The sequence below is a fragment of the Myotis myotis genome, unplaced genomic scaffold (assembly GCF_014108235.1).
Source record: "Myotis myotis isolate mMyoMyo1 unplaced genomic scaffold, mMyoMyo1.p scaffold_m19_p_48, whole genome shotgun sequence".
Classification (NCBI taxonomy): Eukaryota; Metazoa; Chordata; class Mammalia; order Chiroptera; family Vespertilionidae; genus Myotis; species Myotis myotis.
In genome coordinates this window covers 798390-822292 of record NW_023416355.1, presented here as the reverse complement: position 1 = coordinate 822292, position 23903 = coordinate 798390, and the positions used below count along the sequence as shown (strand labels likewise).

The 23903-nt window shown below is 65.3% G+C and overlaps 2 protein-coding genes across 7 annotated transcripts; both read left to right on the top strand.

Moving 5' to 3' along the window:
- Positions 1–459: 459 nt before the first annotated feature.
- Positions 460–22434, top strand: TTLL10 (tubulin tyrosine ligase like 10). 6 transcript variants are annotated; one of them, XM_036307569.1, is made up of 16 exons: positions 460–708; positions 3579–3675; positions 8977–9071; positions 10323–10753; positions 11323–11403; positions 11500–11635; positions 11787–11905; positions 12040–12169; positions 13008–13079; positions 13500–13585; positions 13872–14043; positions 14826–14997; positions 15490–15630; positions 19862–19978; positions 20316–20409; positions 20711–22434. In XM_036307569.1, the coding sequence occupies exons 4-16, from the start codon at positions 10393–10395 to the stop codon at positions 21118–21120; spliced, it is 2091 nt and encodes a 696-aa protein (XP_036163462.1). In that variant the 5' UTR covers positions 460–708; positions 3579–3675; positions 8977–9071; positions 10323–10392; the 3' UTR covers positions 21121–22434. The 6 variants fall into 6 exon arrangements, with proteins under 6 accessions (XP_036163462.1, XP_036163463.1, XP_036163461.1 ...); XM_036307570.1 differs by having other exon boundaries at positions 8977–9039; positions 10323–10500; positions 10625–10753; positions 11500–12169; positions 13529–13585; XM_036307568.1 differs by having other exon boundaries at positions 8977–9039; positions 11787–12169; positions 13529–13585.
- On the top strand, positions 4372–8375 carry LOC118655590 (basic proline-rich protein-like). Its single transcript, XM_036307575.1, has one exon. It carries the CDS (start codon positions 5956–5958, stop codon positions 6994–6996), a length of 1041 nt encoding a protein of 346 aa, XP_036163468.1. The 5' UTR covers positions 4372–5955; the 3' UTR covers positions 6997–8375.
- Positions 22435–23903: the final 1469 nt, after the last annotated feature.

The following is a 23903-nucleotide window of genomic DNA, read 5'->3' as shown; positions in this document are numbered from 1 at the left end:
TGGAGACCTGTGCGCGACACCCCCTAGAAGGGGGACAGCTCTGCACTTGGCTCCTGGGGGGCCGGGGGCCTTGGCGGCTGCCCTGGGAGAGAGAGGGTGCAGGCTGTGACCCCTCTCTGCCCCCTTCCTTGTCCAGCGGGGCTGTGCTCAGGCCTGGCCAGGAGTGCCCCGCCTCCCCCCTTGCACGCCCCACTGCAGCGCCTGCAGCAGCTCCCTGCCCTGGTTTTTGTTCAACCTGGGCCGGGCGGGCGGGCGAGGCGGGGGCAGGAATGTGTGCGGGGCCTGCCGCCCGCCCTGCCGCCAGCGCGTCACGTAGCTGCCTCCCGCTGGCCTATGGGAGCCCGGGGGACACACCTGTCGGCGGCCAGCAGCAGAGATTGGTCGGCGGGGAGCAGGCACCTGCATGGGGCGGGGTGAGGCCCTACATGTAAGGCGAGCCCGGGGCCACGCCGTCTCTTCCCGGCCCGGCCCTGCCCTTCGCTGCAGAGGGACGGCCGGCACCTCCATTGTTCCCGGCCCCTCACCACCCCGGCCGGGAGCACCCACCTGCCCACTGCCCACCTGCGGGTGGACTCCCCTTCTCCTCCCTGCAGAGCCGCAGCCCAGGAGGCAGGGACCTGGTCTTCCCACCGCTGCCCTCCGGGTCCCCCTGCAACGAGGCTGGTGGGGCAGTTTGGGCCGAAGCCAAGCCTGTGTCCTGGGCGACAGGTACTTGGGGTTACGGGAGCCAAAGCCTCTCCAGTGTCCACTCCGAGGCCTGCTGGGTCCGGGCACGAGAACGGAGCTGGACACGCAGCCTCGCCGCCCGGCTGGGGGCAGGGAGTGGCCACCGCCTCCTCCTCCCGGGGCAGAGCCTGTCGGGGCAGGTCGGCAGGAGGCGGAGGAGCCCGGGGAGGCCGCGCTGGAGGGAGAGCCTCCAGGTGGGCACCGTCCCCTGCTCGGCCGACCCGGCCGGGACGCAGCCGCCGTGGCGAGGTGCCATTCGGCTCACAGTCAGGACCGAGGGAGGGTGGTCCTCTTCTCAGAGGGGAAGGTGAGCCCCGGGTGGGGCCCGCAGGGTGTCGGGTGCGGAGCCATCTTGGGCCCAGCCGTTTGGGGTCCCTGGGCCGAGTCTGCGGGGCCCGGCGAGCGTGGGCCTGGGTGGTGGGTGTCCTCCCCACCCGGAGGGCCGCCTGGGTCGAGCACCCTGAGGGTGCAGCCTTCCGCCTGACACAGCACTTTCTGGAAAGCTCTTTCCCCAACCAGCCCCTGCTGAGCCTGCCCCAGGGGCCCCGTGTTCCCTGGGAGCGGGTCAGGGAGGACGCGGCTCCCGGCCCGGGTGCTGGGCTGGCAGTTGGCTCGGGGGACAGGCTTGCTGGGACGGTTGGAGCTCGGGGCAGAGCCGGTCTGGCCCGGATCGTGGCCCTTTCTCCCCCGCCTGAGGCACAGGCGCCCACAAAGCCGGAACCGACTGGGAGAAGGAGCGGGCTGGCCCTCGGCCGACACGGTTCCTCAGGGTCAGGACCAAAGTCTGGTCGACAGAGTCTTAACCGAAATGCAAACGGCCCGGCAGCGCCACCGGCATCGTCCGGGTCAGGCCTGCGTCTCAGAGGCAGGTATGAAGTGCAGGAGGGTCACGGCTGGTGTTCTCGGAGGAATCGTGCAGGGCTCATTGTTCTTGCACAAAACTTGTAGGGATACGTCTGTGATGTTTTAGTTCACCCACTGGGAGCATTTCAGCCCTTTTTCGGCTGAGCCTCTGGAAGAATAGGTTGGCTTTGTTTTGCTTTTGTCTAGTCACCCAGGTGAAATGCTTAAAAGTGAAAGCGATCGGCCGGGTGCTGAATTCGCCAAATACGCTTTGCATGTATGAAAACGCGCAGCCCGCGGAGATCATGGACGCAGGCTGCTGTCCGTTTCAGACATGCTGGTGATTTGCAAATCCCTTATTTGCAAAATCAGTTTGTGGGAATGTTGCTGGGGTGAATGTAAGAGATCCACGGGAGCCAGCCGCCCGAGGAGCCGTCCGCCGGCCGGTGGGGGAGCGAGGGGCGCCCCGGGAGGGCCGAGAAGCGGCGCCGGGAGGGGAAATGGCGGCTCCTCGCGGACGCACAGGCCCGGCAGGACGCCCCCGCCTCTCCCGCACGCACCGCGCGGGGTTGGGTTTCAGCGCTTTGTTCTCTGGGGCCTCACCGTTGATTAAGGCCGCAGAGAGTGAGCTTTTCACGCGGATCGGGTTCCGCCTGCCCAGGGCCCCGCGGGCCACAGGCCGGTGCCCGAGGGGTGTTTGCTGGGCCAGGACTCCTTCCTCGAGTCTCCCAGGCTGAGCCCGGTCGCCAGGGCGATGATTAACCAGACCCGCACACAGCGCACAGACGCTGGCTTCGCTCCCTGCCAGCCACGGGGCCGGGGCAGCGTCTGGGGCACTCGGACACGGGGACCTTCCTTTTCATGTTGCATTTCAGCCACTCGGCCTCCCACGGCCGCGGTGCCCACAGGCTGAGCTGGGCTGAGGCCGGCTGGGCATCGGGCGATGGTCTTGGCTGTGGGTTCACAGGAGCTGAGCTCAGGAAGAGAGAGGGGCTCGTCCTGGAAGTGGCAGGAAGCTTCCCTCTGTCTGTCTGTCCTGCACCCGCCGCCTCCTGAGTGAGGACACAACGGCGGAGGCGCTGGGGGGAGGCAGCAGCGGGCGCCGTCCATCCGTCTGGCAGGGCCGCTGTGGGCCGCGGTTCTCTCCGGCCGCCGGTGCCCCCGAGGAGCCGGCCTGCGTGGCCAAGGGCTCTGGGGACACAAGGTGGAGGCCGGCCTGAGCGCGAGGGCTGGCTGCAAGGAGGCACCTGGGCACCGGCGCATCCCTCACTCAGCCCCACTGCCTCCCCGGGCCTGGCGGGCGGCATGAAGCTGAAACTTAACTCAGCTCGGAAAGCGAAGCCTCGTTAGTTTCACTTGCTCAGGACGCAGGCCCGGCCTTCCTGGAGCTCACCAGTTTGCCGGGGTCTGCGGGACAGACCTGACCAGCCAGGTGTCCGGCCAGGAGGGGCCAGCAAAGGGGCACAGGGCAGGGGCCTCCACCAGGGTCAGGGTCAGGTCCTCAGAAATCTCGGCCGCTCCCGAGGACGGAGTGGGAGAACCGGGTGGACCTGGCTGAGGCCGGGGTGGGCTGGACGCGGGCTTTGCTGTGGTCAGTCCGGCCGGCTGGGGGGAATCAGTACAGGGCCACCTCCCCCCAGCAGCCTCTGTGGGTGGAAGGTGCCGGAAAACTTGAGAAGCCGCTCTGACCGGCTCTCCAGGCCCGGGTACCCCCTGTGCAGGGGGCAGAGAAGGGACAGGAGGGAGGACGGGCAGAGTGCCAGGGTCTCAGCCCAGGCCTGGCCCCAGCAGCGGGACTGGAGCAGGGGGACTGCAGCTACGCCTACTTCCTTGACCCCCACTCTGAGCCCCGCGTCCTGGGGCGGCCACTACAGACGGGCTCGCGCCTGGGGATGGACGCCCTGCGTGCCGTGTTTAGGCATTCCTGTCCCATCTGCTCTGGGGTCCAAACCAAAGTGACCGCCAGGCCTAGGCTGAGCAGAGCTCCCCTCTACCCCCACCCCCTGCAGGGCCAGCACATCTCGCCCTTGGACTCCACAGCCAGCAGTGGCCAGAACCCAGGGCCCGGAGCCGGGGGCAGGCAGACGCCAACCTGTAACCTCATCGGTGAGAACCAGCACTGCCTGCTCAGTGGGGGGCGCGGGGAGGCCCCCGGAGCGACGGCCACCCTCCATCCTCACCCTGGACAAGAGCAGGAGGGGGCTGGGCTACTGGGCAGCATCTGGGGACAGAGGCCCATTGTCCTGCCCTGGCCGCCCCTCACCTGGGACTCAGAGGGGCTGAGCCTGCTGTCCGTGTCTTTCCCTGGGACGCCCACCGGGAGGGCACCGCTCTGCCCCTGATGCCGGGGCTGCCAGCCTCCCGTGGGCAGGACACCCGGCCCCTCCTCAAGTGTCCACCTCATGCCCAGAGCAGGCGGCCTGCTGGGTGGGCGGGGAGGTCACCTGAGGCCCTGACCCCAGGGGCTCCCAGCTGCAGCCGCCCAGCCTCCCCCGGGCTGAGCCCCCGCACACAGGGCCTGGGGACCCCCTCCTGAGCCCCATCTCTCCCAGCTCCTTGGGTCAGTGTCCTCAGAGAATGTGGGTCCCCTCAGGCTGCTGAATGCCCCCACCGAGTCCCCTCTCCCCGGGCGGCCCCGGACCCACCTGGGGGCGGCCATCGCCATCTTACTGGGCAGCATTGGATGGTGTAGGGTCTCTAATACTGCCTGGTAATGATGACGGCGGGGCCCTGCGCGCAGCGAGGGGCCGCCCCGAGCCCCCCACCCTCTCCCCACACAGCCCCCCGCACCCCCCCCCGTCCTGCCCGGGGGCCTCCAGGTGAAATTGCTGGCAGCCCCCCCAGGCCCTGGCGGGTCCAAGAGCCCCTCCCAGCCCCACCAGTGGGAGCCTCCGCAGCTGCTCCGAGCCCCTCCCCAGACAGCCCTGGGGGTAGGACGCTCAGGTGCCCAGGCCCTGCCCCTCCCGCCCCAGCAGGTGAGGGCGAAGCAGAACCAAGGCAAAGGCTCTGAGGGCGGAGGGCAGCGTGGAGGTCGGCCGGCCAGAGCCCAGGTGGGGGCCACGTGGTAGGCCAGCTGCGCCTCCAGCCTCAGCCCAGGCCCCAGGCCTCACTCTGCAGAAGACAGGAGCACGCAGGCCCCCCACCGGTCCTCCCGCCGGGGGCCGGCACACTGGGCCTCTGTGGGCATCTTACCGGACAGTGCTGGATTTCTCGGCTCGACTCTAACACTGTCTGGTAACGATGTTCAAAGGTGACCCACCGCGCTGCCGGGAGCGGCCCCAGGACGTGCTGTCCTGAGTCCCTGGCCCTGAGCCGAACTGAGACCCAGGGCGGGTGGGGCACAGGGGACAACCTGTCCCAGCCAGGCCCGCGGCGACCTGACCCCCAAGAGAGACCACGATGGCCGGGACGCGGGGGCGGAGAAGGGCCCAGCCCCGCCCGCACGCCAGCCTCGTCTGGGGCTGTGCCCAGCGCTGTGGTGGCCGCTGGGGCTCGGAGGACTCGCACGGCATCGGCGGCCGGCCAGTCGCACCCACTGGGTCCAGAGCTGGTGGCAGGCAGCCCTCCCGTCCACCACGCAGGTCCATGTCCACCGTGGCTTCCACACGCGTCCGCGGGAGCGGGCCCCCCTGAGCCCCGGTCTGCTGGGTCCGCAGTGGCCTCTCTCAGCTCTGACCCTGTTAGGGCCACGTGCTCCGGGGCCACCTGGGACGCAGGGAGGGCAGGTGCGTCCAGGTGCCCCGCCCCGGCCCACAGGCTGAGGGTGGTGCCCCCCGTGTATTCCCCGATGAGGACGGTCTCCCTGCCCCCCAGTCCTCCACCAGCCCCACAGCTTCACAGGCAAGAAAGGGAACATGGTCTGAAATCGAGGTCAGAAGGCCCTAGGTTTTATCTTTTTTATCGGAAGCCAGGACTGGGGCTTGCAGGCCTGCTGACACGCACAGGGGCAGCCCTTCTGGCCCAGGAACCCCACCAGCCCAGGGCCCCAGCTGGTCTCTCCGGGGAGGAGGGTCTGCCCAGGCCTCCTGTTACTCATTAACGAGCCTGACTCAGGGTCAAGTGCAGGGCAACCAGATGCCCCAGCTGCTCTCTCTCTCTCTCTCTCTCTCTCTCTCACACACACACACACACACACACACACCTGGGGGCTGCAGGCTAGGGTGGGTTCTGAGGGAGGCCCTCCTCGAAGCAGCCCAGGGGCCAGGGGGCGCTGGGAGGCTCCAGCCAGACCTCAGGCCGCGGGGCGTGTGGGTTCGGAGGTGCCGCTCTGCAGACTCAGGAGGCCCAGGTCTCGCCCCCCAGCTGAACGCCACAGACAGGCAGCCGGTGATGGGCGTCTTACCAGACACGGTTAGACCTGGTCCTTCTGTCTAATACTGTCTGGTAATGCCGTCCATCCCCGGCCCGGTCGCCGGAGGAGGGCCCTCGCCGACGCCGGTGGAAGTCGAGGTCCACTGTCCATCGGGCCCAGCGCGGCTCGGACCAGGTGGGGCGCCTGCCCGGGCCCGGGGCCCTCAGGTCCTCCCAGGGCACAGGCCACACTGGGCGTCGCCAGCCCATGACGCTGGCGGGGGGAGTCCCCTGACCCCGGTGGGCTTTCTGTCACAGCCATCTGTTCCTCCTGGGGCACAGCCTCCCCCACAGCCCAGAGGGCCCCCCACTAGGGTCTTTGTGTCCCCACACGCTGCGGGCCCTGCCACGAGGCCAGAGAGACGGGAGTGTGGTCAGCCCCACCCCTGCAGCCCAGCCTGGAACCCTCCCCAGGGAGGTGGCCTCATCTGTTACCCCCGACACCTGTACCAGGCAGGGGTGCCTCAGGAGGGCAAGACAGAAGCAGCCCAGCCCCCCAACTCCCACCCACGGTGGGGAAGACGACCCGTGGCGGGCAGTGCCCCAGAAACCCGCTGCCCTGCCACCCCCTGTAGTGCCAGGTGGCTGGAGGGCACTGGGGGAGAGACCCCACCCTCAGCCCAGAGCAAGAAGCTGGGGGAAGGAGGGGGTCGGGCAGGGGCAGCCACCTTCTCCCTTCCTCAGGTCTCAGGGGCCCCCACCACGTCCCCACCACCTGTCTCTGGGGCCTGGCAGCTGGGGGACATGCTCTCCTGGTGCCCCACAGCCCCCCTCACCTCCACCCCGCCCCAGACTTTGGCTCGCCCCACCCTGCTCCCTCTACTCGCCAACTTGTGGCTCATGGAGATGTCCTGTCGAAAGCTGTCCCCCAGACCAAACTCTGATGCTGACCCCACCCCAGCATCTGTCTGTTCCCCCAAAGCCCCTTCCTTCCCGAGAGCTCTCGGCGGGTCCCAGGGCCCAGACCTGCCTCAGCCAAGGCTCTGCCACCAGAGTCGGTGGGGGGCGGTCCCCAGGCTCCTTGGGGAGGCCCCTGCCTCTCCCCCTCGTTCCCCGCTCTCCCCGAGCCTTCCCTGAACTCGGTCTGCATAGCCAAGTGCTAGAGCAGAAAGAGGGGATGAGGGGGCCCCAGAAGGCCTCTCTGAGCAAGTGGCCAAAGGGGGACCAGGCAGACTCTGCTGGAGCCAAGCAGGGACCCCCAGGCCAGAGGCTGCCTGGCACCGTGAGGGGACTTCCTGCCTCACGTCCAGGAGGCCTGGCCCTGCCCAGCACAGGCGCCGACTCCCCAGGCCGCCCCACGGCTGCCGGAGGGCACTGGGCCGTTCCAACTCCCCGGCCCCTCCTGCCTCCAGCAAACCTGGGGCCACACCACCCCTGCCGGAGCCCCCAGCTGGGGGTCCCCAGCGCCTGAGACCAGGGGGCCCCAGTGCCCAGTGAAGAGCCTGGCCAGGGCCCCCACCCCTGTGGGCAGGCCTCCGCAGCAGGACGGACCCCAAGCCCCCCGCCCCCCCGGCACTGAGAGGCATGTGGGTGCGGCTGCCTCTGCAGGTTCTCAGAGGCCCCCCTCAGTGAGCATGAAGCCTGGGACCCCGAATGTGAGGAGGGACTTACGAGGTGCATGTGTCTTCTGAGGCCACACAAAGGGCCACCCGGGGGCAGGGGGGCCTGCAGACGTGCCTGGTCCCACAGCTGAGGCCAGAGTCACAGCTCAGCGCCCTCAGAAACTCGGGGAAGGTCCCTCCGGCCTCGGGGGCTCCAGACCCCCCTGGGCTTGGGGCGCATCCCTCCAGCCTCTGCCCCCGTCTGCACGCGGCTTCTCCCCTCTCTGTCTCCTCATCTGCCCGCCTCCCTCTTAGGAGGACACTGGTCACTGGATTTAAGGTCCCATCCACGGTGCCGGGGCTCAAAATGTGGGCACATGGCGGGGCCACCTCGAGCCCTACAAGAAGCAAAGGTGGCCCCGCTGGTGTGACTCAGGGGTTGAGCGCCGACCTATGAACCAGGAGGTCAGGGCACATGCGGGCTCGATCCCCAGTCGGGGGGGGGGGAGCGGGGGGGTGTGTGTGCAGGAGGCAGCCGATCAAATGACTCTCATCATTGATGTTTCTCTCCCTCCCTTCCTCTCTAAAATCAATAAAATATGTTTTAAAAAAAGAAAGAAGCAAAGGCACTCAACCCAGTTCCCACGTGACCCACGCCAGGCCCTGGGAGGCAGGTCACAGCCCAGGCGCGAGCACCCCCACCTGGGGGCGCACTGTCTTACTAGAGCCCCCACTTACTGTTGGATAAAGCGGGGACCCCGCGTGCTGGGGCTCTGGTGAGGGAGGTGTAATGTGGCCATAAAGCCGAGTGAGCACCAAACACCTTCTGGGTCCGGTCTGAGGTCCGGGAGTGGATGTGCGGGTCTCAGAAGGCTGAGGAGTGATCCTGGGGATAATGGCAGCCCAGCTCCCCGGGCACCTGGCCCCCGCCCCTCCCTCTCCATCTGCTCCCCTCTGGGCCCTGGGTCGAGGTTGCTGGGAGACGGTTGCCAGGTCGCCACTGTTTCCCGGGCAGAGGGATCACACCAGCCGGTAGGGCAGGTGAGAGGGACGGGCGGCCAGAAGCTGGGGCCCTGGCTGGGTGTGAGGGCTGGGCCTGCCTTCCCTCGCCCCCTGCCTGGCCACCACGGACCCTGTCAGTCCTCGGGGGATCCTGCCCAGGAGCAGAAAGAGCGGGGGGAGGGCGGGGAAGGGTGCCCCTGCTCTGTGCAGAGCCCATGCCCCCAGGGCCCCGGCATGTGGGGCACCCACCCCAGGGCCGGGCCCAGAGGGGCATGCCTCCTGGGAGTGTTGGCTCCTTGGGGCAGGCGCCTTCGCCAAGGACCAGATCCGCCTACCAGAACCGATGCTCAAAAGGGCAGCCTCCAGACGCCCGTGGGGACCCCGGTCCCTGTGGTCAGCCCACCCCCGCCCAGGAGGCGCCAGCCTGGCAGACAATGTGAGCGCCTCCCTCGCACCCCACACCCTCGCGGGGCAGGACACCGACGCCCCCTCATCCCTTGGCCGTTTCCTGCAGGTGCACCCGGGCCTTCCGCTCACGTCGTCTTGGGGCTTCCCGCCGGTCTGCGTACCGGAGCAGGTACCGCGTTCACGTCACCGTCTCTGGTGGAGGTCGGTTTTCCCCGAGCCCCGCCCCCCGTTGTCCCAGTGCGATGTCGGGGCCACACCGCGTGCCCCAGCCTCTCCGGCCGGCGTAAAGCTCGTGTCTGTTAGATTCTGTCCTTCGGAGACCGAGCGTCAGGCCAGGGCTTTGGGTCGCAGCCGATGCCGCAGCCGCTCCCACCCCAGGCCCGGCCAGCCCCCGAGGCTCCACACCCAACGCGGGCTCACCCACGGCTCTCATTTATCTCTGTTCCTTTAATGACAAGAAGGAGAACTCAGGGCCTTATTCTTTGTGAAAATGATAAGCATACGGTTAGAAGAGACACACAGAGGCCACCTGCCTCCTGCCCGCCCACGGCCACGGCCACGGCCACGGCCAGCTCCCCTGGGGCTCCGGCTTCTCTGCCCCCCAGGCCTGCACCGCAGAGGTGGCCTTCAGCTGGGCGGGCAGCCAGCCCCTCACCACCTCAGGTTCCTCTCACAACCTCGATGTCCCCGGCCAGCTGGCTTGCGGGACTCTGGCCTGGTCTGCACTGCCCACCCCCATCGTCCAGCCAGCCCCCCTTGAGCATTAACTGCAGCTGCCCCGCCCCCTTTGCGGGTGCGGAGCTGAGACACAGACCAGTTCCGGCTGCGGGGCCTTTGCCCAGAGCCTGTCTCAGGACCTCCTGAGGGGCCGCCAGAGACCAGCCTCTGGGTGCTGGCGTCCCGTCCCCACCACCCTCTCGCGGGACGTGACCCCCTGCTTCCCGCGTTCAACTCTGTGTCCTCCTTCCTGGCAGTGTCCTGGCCTGTGTGTCCGTGTCTAATTCCCACGCACTCCGTCCGGGACAGCGCCCAGCCCTCCTGGGGACTCCGTCCTGGGGGAGCGAGGCTGGACCACGGGCAGAGGGTCCCTCAGCCCCCAGAGCTGTGCACACGTCTGTCCTAAGTGGGATGGAGGCCTTGCCGGCGTTTCTCGGTGACCGTCCTCTTTGGGGGTGCAGGTGCCGCGCCCTGGGTCCCGCCTGCTCCGGGCTGTGCCTGCCTTCCCACCGCTTGTGCCTTCAATCCACAGCGTCCCCGCCTCCCAACAGCCCCAAATTGGGAGGGACCCGTTCCGGAACGGCTGAAACTGCCCTGAGACGTTCCTGAGTTGGTCACAGGCCCCTCCTGGGCAGCAGCACCTGCTGCAGGGCCCCCCTCAGATACAGGGCGCCTCCCTCCCGGCGGGGGGGCCCCTCCTGACCAGAGGCCTGATGGCCACCCTCCTCCTTGCAGGCGGCATGCAGGCCACAGAGACAATCTCTACAAGGAAGGCCTCACCAAGGGCAGACAGAATGCAGAGACCATGCTGGCCCTGAGGGGCACCAGGCCCCACAGTCACCATGGAAACAAGAGCCAGTCACACGGGGGATCCCAAGCCCAAGACCCCAGGAAGCGCGCCGTCCCCTACAGGGTGGGCCTGACCCTCGGCCAGCCACGGGGATCAAGGCCACGGGGACCAAGGCCACGGTCTAGGAAGGGGCTGGGGACAGCGCCTTCACAGCGGTGCCCCCACCTCACCGTCCCCACACCCGCAGCCCACAGCCACGGCCGCTTCAGCCACGGCCGAGGACGCCGGGCACTGCCCCCTTGGACCCGGGTCAGCACCAAGAGAGGCAAGCAGTCAAGGATCAAAGGGGTCTGGCGGAGCCGCCCCCGGGAGCCAGGTGAATGCAGCCCTGGGAGGGCCCCCCCGGGGCCTGGCACCCCATTCCAGGGACGGGGTTCTAATCGGGGACCACACACAGCCATGCCCTGGGAGGGGCCAGCAGAGCCAGGGTCTGAACAGGCACAGGGAGGGGACACTCCTCCCCCAGAGTCTGGCAGGCACTCTGCCGCCCCAGCCCCCAGCCCCCATCCCCCAGCCCCTGCCCAGGGCAGGCAGCCCATCACCCCTGCCTGGCAGGAGTCACCCATGACATCATGATGGACATTGTGACCCCCGCCCTCCTGGGCATGTCCCTGTGCCACGTCTGCCCCAGTGCAGCCTCCACCCTCGCCCCTCACCTGCCCCCAGCTCTGCCCTGTTGGTGAGGAGGGACCTGCCACCCCAAGGCTGACCCGAGGGTGGTGACCAGCCCTCTCTCCTAGAAGGCACGATGGGCCCAGGCCACTGGGCAGGCCTGTGCCTGGGCGGAGACGTGCCCGGATGGGCTGGGGGGGCTGCCCAGGAGCTGCCAGACAAGGGCAGGACTGGACCTGGCCAGGTTCTGAGTGGGCACCCCCCCATGTGCAGGCTGGGCCCATGAGAGACCAATGGGGAGCAGCCGCGTGGACGGGGCCCTGAGTCCGCTGAGCCAGCCGGACCAGGATGCAGGTGGGCCCGGTCGGGGCTGGGAGGGCCGGGGAAGCCTGTGCCATCCACACCTGTGCCATCCGTGGCTGCCCCCTCTGACCGCCCACCTGTCCACAGACCCTCCAGAGGACACGGGCGCTGCCAAGCCCCGGGCCGCCCTCCTGGAGAGGCACCTGCTGGGCGGGGAGAAGCAGCCACCCAGCACGGGGAGTGGCCCCTTCTTCTACATCGGAGGCACCAACGGGGTGGCCATGTGAGTGGGGCCCCCGGCGGGACCCAGCCCCACGGCCCCCAGGGCCCAGTCCAGCCTGGGCTCTGCCTCTGAGGTCCCCTGGTCCCCTCCCTGGCAAGCCCATCCCCCAGGTCCTAAGGCCCCAGCGTCAGGTCTGCCCCGGGCCCCACAGAATCAGCTCCTACTGCAAGAGCAAGGGCTGGCAGCGCATCCAGGACAGCCAGCGCGAGGACTACAAACTCAAGTGGTGCGAGGTCAAGTGTCGAGACAGCTACCTCCACTTCCGAGAAGGTAGCCGGGAGGGGCGGGCTCGGGGCGTACAGCCAGCAAGGACCCCCGGGCCAGGGCCTGGGAGCGTGGCTGCCCCCTCCAGCTGGGGCCCTGCAGCCGTCCCCCGCGTGCTGCCCAGGGCTTTGTCGTGCCAGGTGAGCAGCTGCTGTACCAGCTCCCCAACAACAAACTGCTCACCACCAAGATCGGGCTTCTCAACGCCCTCAGGGAGTACGCCAGGGTCATCAACAGGGTCAACAGGACATCGCCGTGCCCACAGGCCAAGTACGCCGCCCTGGCTCCCCACCATCACTGGGCACCCCCCACCAGCCCCCCATACACCCACCCATCCTGCCACCCATCCCACCAACCCACCCGTCCTCAGCGGCACACCCGCCCACCTGACATGTCAGTCAATCTCTGGTCCTGACCACCCTCCATTCTGTCCACCACCTACAGCCATCCACCCACCCATCCTGCCACCACGCACTCACCCATCTGTCTCCACCCAAACACCTGCCACCCATTACAGCCCCCCAGAGTCCATTCACAGCACCCAGCACAGAGCCACCCACTGGTGTCCCTCGTTTAGTCATTCATCGCCCACCACACCTGTGCCATCCGTCCCCAAACCCGTTCCCAAAGCCCCTCTACCCTCACTGTCCGCTGCCCCTTCACCCAGCACTGGCCCTGCCTGAGCCACTCAATAGACTCAGCTACCTGGTGTCCACCTGGCCACACACTCATCCACTCACTGCCCAACAACTTACATGTCTGCCCACCCACCCAGCCACTGTCCACCTTCCACCAGGCAGGCAGCCCACCCACCTGGTCACCACGACACCATCTTTACATCCACACATCCAGTTGTCCACCTCCCATGTCAGTCAGCACCTCTCACCTGTCCCTCTCCAGGCATGTCACCCACCGAGCCACCTGTCCGTCCATCCACCTACTTCCACCCCAGACCCACTTACCCAACCACCACCCATCCACACACCCACCCACCTACTCCAAAGCCTCCACCCATTGCCCGCCTCTCCAGACCCACACCCACCCGTCCATCCTCCACACACTCCTCAGTGGACACTCAGGCCAGGCCCTGTGTCCCCCTGGGGTGCAGATCTGGAAGGGACCCCACACCCGCTCTGGAGGAGCCCCCACGGACCAGCCCAGGACCCCTCGAGTCACAAAGGTAGACACACTCAGCCCAGCTGGGGGTCCATTCTGCCCTGACTTGGAGGATGGCCTGGTGTGAGGTGACAGAGAGTTAAGGGCACCCCAGGCCAGCGGACGATGCTCAGGAACCCATGCTCGCTGCATTCGGGCACTGTCCTTCCCCGGGGACACTGACGGCTCTGAACTGGCCACTCACAAGTGCCTGGGCCACGCAGGTAGCAGACGGCCTCCCGGAGGAAGAGCGGGGAGTGGAGAGGGGCGGGGTAGCGGCAGCCTGTGAGGCCAGGTGTGCCAGGATCCAGCCAGGAGCTCCGGCAGGGAACAGAGGGTGCGAAGGCTGCAGAGGGAAAGGGTGGAGACGGGGTGCCTGGAGCCCAGCCCTAACCCTTGCAGGAGGGAGACAGCGCTAGTATGCCCCCACCTCCCTGCTCCCCAGGATTCTGAAAATGGAAGAATTTTTCCCAGAGACCTACCGTCTGGACATCAGGGAGGAGAGAGAGACATTCTTCGGCCTCTTTGATGGTGAGAGGCAGCTGGACCCGGGCCTGCGCGGGGGAGGCGGGTTCAGGGCCGGACCAAGGTTGGGGTGTGATTAGGCAGGACCAGGGCCCGGGTGGTCCCGGTGGGGGCGTGACACAGGACCGAAGAGTGGAGCCCGGTGGGCGGGGCCATGGCTGGGTGGGCGTGGTCAGAACCTTGGTTGGGCGGAGGCGGCGGGGAGGGCGGGGCCATGGCTAGGGGCGGGGCTAAGGGGCGGGGCTAAGGGGCGGGGCTAAGGGGCGGGGCTAAGGGGCGGCTCTCTCCGCAGAAACCCAGACGTGGATCTGCAAGCCCACCGCCTCCAACCAGGGCAAAGGCATCTTCCTGCTCAGGAGCCAGCAGGACGTGGCCACGCTGCAGGCCAAGGTCCGGAGCCTGGAGGACGACCCCGTCTACCGCCGGATGCCCTTCCGGACGCCGCAGGCCCGGGTGGCGCAGAGGTGTGGGGCGCCCGCGGGGGTGGCGCTGACCCTGGGTCCGGGCTCGTGGGGGTCCCCGGCCCATCGGGGAGTCCCTGGCCGCGCAAGGCTGCCGGGCCGCCAGCGAGGACCCCGAGTGGCGAGCGGAGGGGGAGGCGTCACATCCAGTCGGGGTGTCCGGACCGGAGCTGCGCCCCTTGGACAGCGGCTCCTGCCGTGGGGGTGAGGGGGGGGAGGGCCGGGTCAGTGTGCCTCCTGCCTGGGCACTGCCCCTCGGTCCTGCAGGAAGCCCGCATGGGCAGCCACAGCCTCAGGCCGGCAGCCAGAGCTGCCTGTCCCGCCCTCCATCCCTCTGCCTCTGGACGGGGTCCAGACCCCAGGCTCAGACTGGGCGGCACAGTCTCACCTCAAAGGTCCCTGGAACTCCCCACAGCCCTGTCTCGGCCGCTGTCCGCCACCTCCTCTCCCAATGGCCGTCCCAGACGCTTTAGCTCTGCAGGTCCCTCCACCTGGGGTGCCCCTCCCGCCTCTCCAGTCCACTCACCCTTCGTGGCCCAATGTCATCCCTCCCTCGTCCACCAGGCGATCCTCCCTGCCCCGGTGCCGGGTCTGCTCCCACCCGCCAGGCTCCTCGTGAGAGCTGCAGCCTGAGCACCCAGACACCCAGGGGGCGGAGATCCAGCGAGCCTCCAAGCTGTTCCTAGACTGGCACTCAGCCAGGGGAGGGAGCCCCGGGCCAGGCGGTGGGGTCCTGAGGAACAGGTCCAGGCTGGCCCTGTACTCAGCCCGCACCTGCCCCCCAGGTACATCGAGAACCCGCTGCTGCTGGACGGGAAGAAGTTCGACGTGCGCTCCTACCTGCTCATCGCCTGCGCCATGCCCTACATGGTCTTCTTCGGCCACGGCTACGCGCGCCTCACCCTCAGCCTTTACGACCCCGAGTCCCAAGACCTCAGCGGCCACCTGACCAACCAGGTGAGGGTCCTCCCGGCAGCCCTGGGACGAGATCACGGCTCAGAAGCAGAGAGGAGAGGCCAGTGCAGACCTGGCTCAGACCCAGAGCTGTCCAGCCCCGAGGGGGCCTGGGCGGGCCCTGCCGGCTGTTGGCATCACCTCTCACCTTCGGCCACCGCAGGGCATCTGGTGACGTGACCGAGAGCCCTGCACCCACCCACTGCAGCGTGGCTCCCGCTGGGCGCGGAGGAGGTGTGGGGAGGGCAGGAGCCGGGGAGGGGGTCTCTGTGAAGACCTCAAGGAGAGGCCAGAGGTCTCCGTGGAAGGGTTGCAACGGGGAGTCGAGGCTGAGCCCTCCGTGAGGATCGGTGGGGACTTGGGGGCCGAGGAGGTCTCCGTGGAAGAAGGTGTTGGGGAGGGTCTCGGCCCCAGGGTTGCCGCAGGATGTCCAGGGGGCAGGGCCTCTGGGGGCTCCGGGGAGATGGCCTCCAGGCGCCACACCCTTCCCCCCAGTTCATGCAGAAGAAGAGCCCCCTGTACGTGCTCCTGAAGGAGAACACGGTGTGGAGCATGGAGCAGCTCAACCGGCACATCAACGACAAGTTCAGCAAGACCAAGGGCCTCCCCCGCGACTGGGTCTTCACCACCTTCACGGTCCGTGAGCGCCTCACCCCACCCCACGGGGGGAAGGGCCCGGGATCAAGGGTCACGACCCCGTAGGGATGTGAGGGTGGGCAGTGTCCCCTCAGTACTGGAGGGGGCGGGGGTGCGTCTGTACGAAGGAGCGTGTCTCTCCGTGTGCCACTGGGCGGTGGAAGCCGGCCACTGAGGCGTCTCAGGCTCTTTCCCTCTCGCAATAGCTCACGTTCCCACCTCCACATCCTTGCAACTTTCCCTTTTTTAAACAAGAAAGAAAAGTGTTTGTGACGTGGTATCTCGTGTGGGTCTGATCTGCGTTTCACTAATGATCATGACGTTGACTCTCTTTTCGTGGGTTTGTTGGCCGCCTGGTATCTGCTTGAGAAAACTTTGTTCCGACCCTCCGTCCTTCCTTGTTCAGCTCTTCATGCTCCGGTTGCTGAACCTGATCAGACATGTGATCTGCAGCCATGTTCTCCTGTTCTGAGTTCTTTTTTCACTTTCTTTTTTTTTTTTTTTAAATATATTTTATTGATTTTTTACAGAGAGGAAGGGAGAGAGATAGAGAGTTAGAAACATCGATGAGAGAGAAACATCAACCAGCCGCCTCCTGCACATCCCCCACCGGGGATGTGCCCACAACCCAGGTACATGCCCTTGACCGGAATCGAACCTGGGACCTTTCAGTCCACAGGCCGACGCTCTATCCACTGAGCCAAACCGGTTTCGGCTTCACTTTCTTAATAACGTCCTTTTCTGAACAAAAGTTTTAGATTTTGAATGAAGTGCAATTGATCCATCTTTGGTCATTCATGCTTTTGAGGTCATATCTAAGAATCCATTGCCAAATCCAAGCTTGGAAAGATTTATACATATGTTTTCTTTTACAAGTTTAAAGAAATAAATAAATATTTCAGAGAGGAAGGGGAAGAGAGAGAGAGAGAGAGAGAGAGAGACATCAATGGTGAGAATCATCGATCCGCTGCCACCTGCACGCCCCCTACTGGGGATCGAGTTGGAAACCCGGGCATGTGCGCTGACAGGGAATGGAACCGTGACCTCTTGGCTCATAGGTGGATCGTCAACCACTGAGCCACACGGGCCAGGCAAAGGACATACTTGGTATGACTCCAGCCCTTTAAACAATTATCAGAACTTGTTTTGTGTCCTAACAATGTCTGTCCTGGGGGACGTTCCGTGGGCACCTGAGAAGCACGTGCCTGCTCTCGGGCGGAGGTTCTGCAGATGTGTTAGGTCTCGATTTATATTGTTGTCCAAGGCTTCTCTGTATTTGTTGATCTTGTCCACACGCTTGTCCATCCCGGGAAGTGGGGTACTGAGGTCTCCAACTGTTGCTGTTGAATTGTCTGTCTCCCTGCAATGCTACTGGCTTTTACCGTATGTATTCTGAGGCTCTTGATGTGCCATTATAAAATGTACTTTTTTCCTTACTATCCTCAATTTTTCTCTTAAAATCAGCTTGCTGTTAGAATAGTCATTCCAGCTCCTTTTGGCTGCTGTTTGTATGACATCTCTTTTCCCACCTTTTTACTTTCAACCTATCTGTGTCTTTGATCCGAAGTCTCATGGACAGTGTATCTGAAGGGGCTTTTATGCATTTGGCCAGTCCCTGTCTTTTATTTGGAAAGTGTGACTTACATTCAACATAGTTACTGTGAAGGTAGGGTTTACATCTGCTATTTTGCTGTGTATCTTTTTTGCTTTTCAATTCTTCTGTGTGACACAGATATGTATAGGGTGTCCCAAAAAAATGTATACACATTTTAACAGCTGATGGCTCAATTTTGAAACTGGAATGTATTCTAATCAACACCACCTTTATAATTATTCAGTGTGTCCGTAAAAAATATTTTTGGGACACCCTATATTTTGTAATGTAGCATTTCTAGAGTAATTTCTTTTGCCATATATATATATTTAAATAATTCTTTATTGTTGAAAGTGTTACATATGTCCCCCATTTTCCCTCATTGACCCCCTCCAGCCCGCCCCCTATATATATTTTAAATATCTGTATTGATTTCAAAGAGGAAGGGAGAGGGAGAGAGAGATAGAAACATCAATGATGAGAGAGAATCATTGGCCGACTGCCTCCTGGCATGCCCCACACTGGGGATCGAGCCCGCAACCCAGGCATGTGCCCTTGATCGGAATCGAACCTGGGACTCTTCCGTCCGCAGGCCGACGCTCTATCCACTGAGCTAAAGTGGCTAGGTCCCTCACACTGGATCACCTCATGGACCTCGCTTCGGACAACCCGTATCTACTGCTAAGCCCCTCTGTGGATTGTAAATGTCAGTTGTTAAACTTTTCGCCTCCAGAATTTATACTAGGTTCCCTTTGACACTTTCTGTCTCTTCCTTGATAGTCTCTATTCTCACATGTTCCTAGCATTCTTTCCAAGTGAGGTCTCCCAGGGGGCCCCAGACCGGACACAACCAATAGCTACCGTTCTTGGCCAGCCAGGCCCAGTCTGCTATCTCCTGCGAGGTGCTGGCTTTTCTCGAGGCTGCGCTGAGCTGGGAGGGGGGTAAATCTGACCAGGACCTGAAGTGCACAAAGCTCAGTCACCAGAATGCAAGACTTTGCTCCTCAAGTTGCTGCAAGCCTTTCTGACAAAGTGTATTCTGACCATTTTGCCAGGTTTGTTTCTTATTGTTGTTGTTCGGGGGGAGAGGGGGCAGGTGCTGCGTTTATGGAGTGGCCTGCTCTCAGATGTCCTTCCTCTGACATTTTCACTCATGTTCTTGTCTCTTGATCCCACTCCAGTGAGGTGTCTCCCTGTTGTGCCCCTGGAACACTCATCAAGGTCACAGTGACCTTCGCGTTGCCAAACCCAGGGGTCAGATCCCAGCCCTTTGGACAGAGCTGCTCACTCCCTGCGCCTTTCCGTGGCTCTAGGGCCTTGTCCCCTCCGCCTGGCCGCTGTGCTGGCCTCTCGCCTCCCAGCCTCTGCTCCCTGGAGGCCCAGGGCTCAGCAGACGCCCTGCCCTTTGCCTACACCCACTGGTGTTGAGTCTCCGGCTTCAGATCCCGCCTGTAAGCCGGGTCCCGTCTCACCATCCGGCCCTCACCTCTGTCCTGAACCTGAGCCTCCCCTCCAGGCCCGTCAGCACTGGGTCTGCAGCTCATGGACACCCCCCCTCCGCCTCCATGGTCCCCTGGCCCCTGCTCAGTTGATGGGGGCTCCATCCTCCCAGGGATAACCCTTCTCCCTGTTTTTCACAGCTCACACGGCCTTCACCAGCCACTTGGCCGGGCTCTCCCTCAAAATATATTCAGAACCCGTCCCACCACCTCTAGCCCCTCAGTCTCTCTGGGCACAGCAGGGGGAGGGCCCTGGGAGGGCCTGGGCCACAGGTGCCCCTCCTCGGCTCCACCCCCAGCAGCTCTGATCTGAGGGGAAAGTCAAGGTCCTTCCCAGGCCCCCATGGGGTACGGCGGCCACTGGGTCTCCTGCACCCCCGCCCCTCCCCGCCCCCACAGCACCTCCTTCCCGTCTTCAGTCCTGGTCACTATCTCCTCCAGGAGGCCCCAGACCACACCTCCTTTTACACCACAAAAGCCACACCCCCCCACCCCGCCCTAGAGGGTTCGGTTCAGTGGGTAGAGCGTCGGCCTGCAGACCAAAGGGTCCCGGGTTCGATTCCGATCAAGTGCACATACCTTGGTTGCAGGCTCCTCCCTGGCCCGGGCCCTGGTCAGGGCTTGTGCAGGAGGCAACCAATCACATCGATGTTCTCTTTGCCATTCCCTCGCTCTCCCACTCTCCCTAAAAATCACCGGAAAATACCCTCGGGCGAGGATTAACCACCACAAAAGCCACCCCAGAACTCTCATCTCCACTCTCTTAGCTGCATTTTCTCCATCGGCACTGATTGCTCGACCTCCTGTGCCAAGTGTACGACGGCCTGCGGGTCACATGTGTTGTCTCTCCTGCCGTGAGGGATCTGTCCAGGGGCAGACACTCCTGTACCCCGCACCCGCCACACGGCCAGAGCTCCACACGCCTGCTGAATGAATAAAACCGGAGTGACTGAGTTTCTGGCTGTAAGAGTGCGAACATGTGGGCAGGCAGGGGTGGCTCTGCAGGTGAGGGCACAGGTGGACTTTGAGGTGAGGCCCCATTAGGACTGCAGGCGAGGGGTGTGGTCATGGCTGTGGGGCCTGGGAGTGCCATCAGTGCCGACAGTGACAGCCGGTCGCCCTGCCTGCCCACCCACAGAAGCAGATGCAGCAGATCATGGCCCACTGCTTCCTGGCTGTCAAGTCCAAGCTCGAGTGCAAGCTGGGCTACTTCGACCTCATTGGCTGTGACTTCTTGATCGATGACAACTTCAAGGTGCCATTGGGGCATCCCAGGGCAGTGGGGCCTGGCAGGCAGGTGCAGGGCGCGGGGGCATCTATGCCCAGCCTGACCACCAGACGGGCCCTGGGGTGGACCCTGCAGTCCGACCTCCCCAAACCCCACGGGGTGGAGGTGGAGGGTTCCATCGGGTTTCGTTCCCCCTGCAGCGGGGCAGCCTCCAAGGCCAGATCCTTAGAGTCTCAGCCCCTTGGGCAAATACGGGGGGTGAGGCCACCTGCCCCTGGTCACCTGGCTTACCAGGGGCCAGGGCCTCAGGCTCCGGCAGGCCAAGTGGCAGGTGGGGCAGGATGCTGACCCATGTTGTGCCCAGGTGTGGCTGCTAGAGATGAACTCCAACCCCGCCCTGCACACCAACTGCGAGGTCCTGAAGGAGGTGATTCCTCGCGTGGTCATGGAGACCCTGGGTGAGGCCCTGCCCAGGCCCGAAACCCGCCAGCCGCCCACGCCACTGCCTGCCCCATCCCACCTTCTGCCCAAGCTCAGATGCCTACACACCCAGCTCTCCCACATCCCAGGCGCCTGCGCGTCCCGTCCCCAAGGAAACCCTGCCCCCACCCCCCCACTCCCAGGCAGTGCCGCCCACCCCCGCCCCACCTGGGGCCCCTCCCCCACCTCCTCCTCTGTCCCCAAAACCTGTACCCCAGCCCCGCAAAGGTGACGCGGGAGAGATCGGGTTCCTGCCCGCAATGCCCCCGCTCCCCCCAGACCTGGCGCTGGAGACCTTCCGGAAGAGCCTGTGCGGCCAGAGGATGCTGCCCCTGCTCTCGCAGCGCCGCTTCGTGCTGCTGCACAACGGGGAGGCGGACGTCTGGCCGCGCCGGGGGAACTGCCGCCACCACCCGCGCCCGCCGGCAGCCAGCGGGGCCGCCTCCCCCGCGCCCCTGCTCCGCGCGGAGAACCGGCCGGGCGCGCGCAGGCCGGGGGCGCCCCACTCCGCGCAGGAGCGCGTCCGGCCCCGCGCCCTCGGCCCCGACAGCGCACGGGGCGGGGAGCCCGAGGCCGGGGTCACCGAGCCGCCGCGAGCCGACAGCGGGGACCCCTCGCGGGAGCCCTCCCCGGCGCCGGCGGACGAGGACGGGCCGGAGCGCAAGCCCGAGGACCACCGCGGCTCCTAGCGGGCCCGCCGCCCGGAGACCTATAAAGGCTACTTTGTTACAGACGGGCTCCGAGCGGATCCCGCGGCCGCCGCGTCCAGGCCGCGCCCCTGGGGCTCCCCCAGACCCAGGCCCTTCCCCTGCCCGCCCCTCCTCTTCCTCCACCGCCGGGCTGGGACCTGCCCTCGGGGCGCGCAGGGCGGAGGGATGGGGGGGGTCTGTCCTGCAGGAAGGGGCGGGGCCCCCACATCCCTGCTCTGCGCCTCCCGGGAGGCCACGCCCCTTCCATCACCGCGTCCCTCGCCCCCGGGCCGTCTGCTTGGCTGTGGTCCCCGGAAAGGGGTCCCCTGGATCCCCCAGGAGGCTCCCTCCGCCCCGGACCCTGCGCTCCCGCCACCAGCCGCCCTGACTTCCAGGAGGTGAGGCCGTGTGCGGGGCCCGGGATCCAGGCAGGACCGCGCCCCGAAGGACGGATGTGCGGGGCCAATGGTGGGCCCACCCTCGCCACTGCCTGAGCCTTGGCGTTTCCCAGGGGCCCAGCCCCAAGGTTTCGGGGGCCTCGGGGCCTCTGGGGTGTCCTAGCACCTGACCACGGAGCGTCCAGGGCCAGCCACCCCACACCCAGCCCAGTCCGAACCCCGGGGTCCCGACAGCTGGCCCCAGGCCCGCCCCTGCTTGCAGCCCTCCCCCTGCACACCCTCCCAGCGGGGACCCTCACATGCCTGCCCACCCCTCCGAGTGGGCGCGCTGACAGCACCCCCAAGTCACACACACTCCGGACCTCCCGCCCCCACTGCTGACCTGGAATTCAGCCCACCGCCCGTGGCCCCAGGCATGTGGGAGGGGCTGCGGTCCCCCTTCTGCGCTGGGCATGGGAGCTCTGGCCACAAGCAGGACACCCCTGGCCCCCCACCAGGCTCTGGCTCCAAGCGGCCGTGCGCCCCTGGCCCCCGGACACCCCAGGGGCAGGCAGCTGCATTCCTCGGAGTGCGTCGGCCCTGGCACCACCAGAGGGCGCCGTGCACCGCTGTCCCCTGGGCCCGGGAGAGGAAGGAGGAACTGGGACTCAGAGGTAGTGCCCCCCTCCCAACCCCCGGGCCTCAGAGCTGGGGAGGGGGAGGGGGGGCAGGGCCAGGGTCCAACTGTCACTCACTCACAGCCCGCCCAGCCTCTGCACCTGCTGCCCCCATCCTGCCCCATGGCTTAGACCAGGGATGGCGAACCTTTTGAGCTCGTGGCGTGTCAGCATTTTGAAAAACCCTAACTTCACTCTGGGGCCGTGTCACATGCAGAAATTTTTTGATATTTGCAACCATAGTAAAACAAAGATGTATATTTTTGATATTTATTTTATATATTTAAATGCCATTTAACAAAGAAAAATCAACCAAAAAAATGAGTTCGCGTGTCACCTCTGATCGCGTGTCATAGGTTCGCCGTCACTGGCTTAGAGTGTGGGGTGTCCAGGCCAGAGGCTGGCAGCACCCACTTGTCCCTGTGTAACCAGGAGCCCTGAGTCCCCTCCAGCGTGTCTAGGGGTCCCTCCAGGAAGGGCCACGCTGAGGGCCTGCCTGCCCTGCCGCCCAGCCAGCTCTGTGCCCGAGCCTGGGGTGAAGGCCAACGTCCATCAGATGACCCGTGAGTCCCGCGATATGACCAGATGTGCACGCTGGCAGAGCAGCTTGCCCTAACCCAGCAGAGCCCCATCCCTGGGGTCCCCCAAGGCCTGGACCACCTGCTACTCTTCGTCCCTGGGGTCCCCGAAGGCTTGAATGTCCAGTGAGGTTTCCCAGAGCCTCTGCTGCTTGTTCACCCCAGAGGTGATGCCCACCCCAGCCCACCAGCCCCCCAGCCCACACTCGGGACCTGAGGACCAGGGAGAGGTGGGCAGGAGATGGAGCTTCGGTTGCTGTGGGCCGTGGGCACCTGGGCATTTGCAGACAGGAGGTGCCCTCCCAATATGCAAACAGCACGGCGGGCGGCAAGCGCAGCACAGGTGGCCGGGACCTGCAGGGGGGAGTGGCACCCGAGTGCCCAGGACGGGGCTGCCCAGCACTGCACCGCCCAGTGTGTGGTCCAATGTAAACGCTGTCTGTCTACCCCCACTCCCCTCCCTCACCCTCACACCCCCTTGCCCTAGGCACCCCCCACGCTGTCTCTGTCCTCCTCCTCCATCTCTCTGGTCCCTCCAGGGGCCCTGCTGGTGGTTGGGGAACTCAAGCCACGCCTTCCATCTGCAGAACGTTTGTGGGGGTCAAGCTGCCCTCAGCTCTGACCCAGGCACCACCCAGGGACCCCACCAACCCTGTAGCCTCCATCTTGAGGGCTGCCCATCACCCTGGCATCCACTGGGCATCCCTCAGCCCCTGGAAGACGGGGACCAGGTCTAGCAGCCTGGGTTTGTTTCAGCCAGAGCCAGGGACCCCCGGACTCCACGGCCACCCCCTGCCCCTCGGCCCTGGAGTGTGTCTCTGAGAAGCAGGTGCCGCCGCCTTGGCCTGGGTGCCAGTCTCCAGGACGCACCCCTGATGCTTCCTGGGAAGATGAGGTGTTGGGGGGGGCGCGGAGGTGTCGGCCTCTCTGCCCCTCCTCCCCCCCACAGGCAGAGCCACTTAGAGGGGGTGGTTCACAGCCATGGAAACCACCACGGGGCAGCCGGTGGGGCTCAGGGGTTGAGCGTGGACCTAGGAACCAGGAGGTCTCGGTTCGATTCCCAGTCAGGCCACCTGCTGGGTTGCGGGCTCGATCCCCAGATAAGGGTCACCTGGAAATGCCGGAGGCAGCTGATCAATGATTCGCCCTCA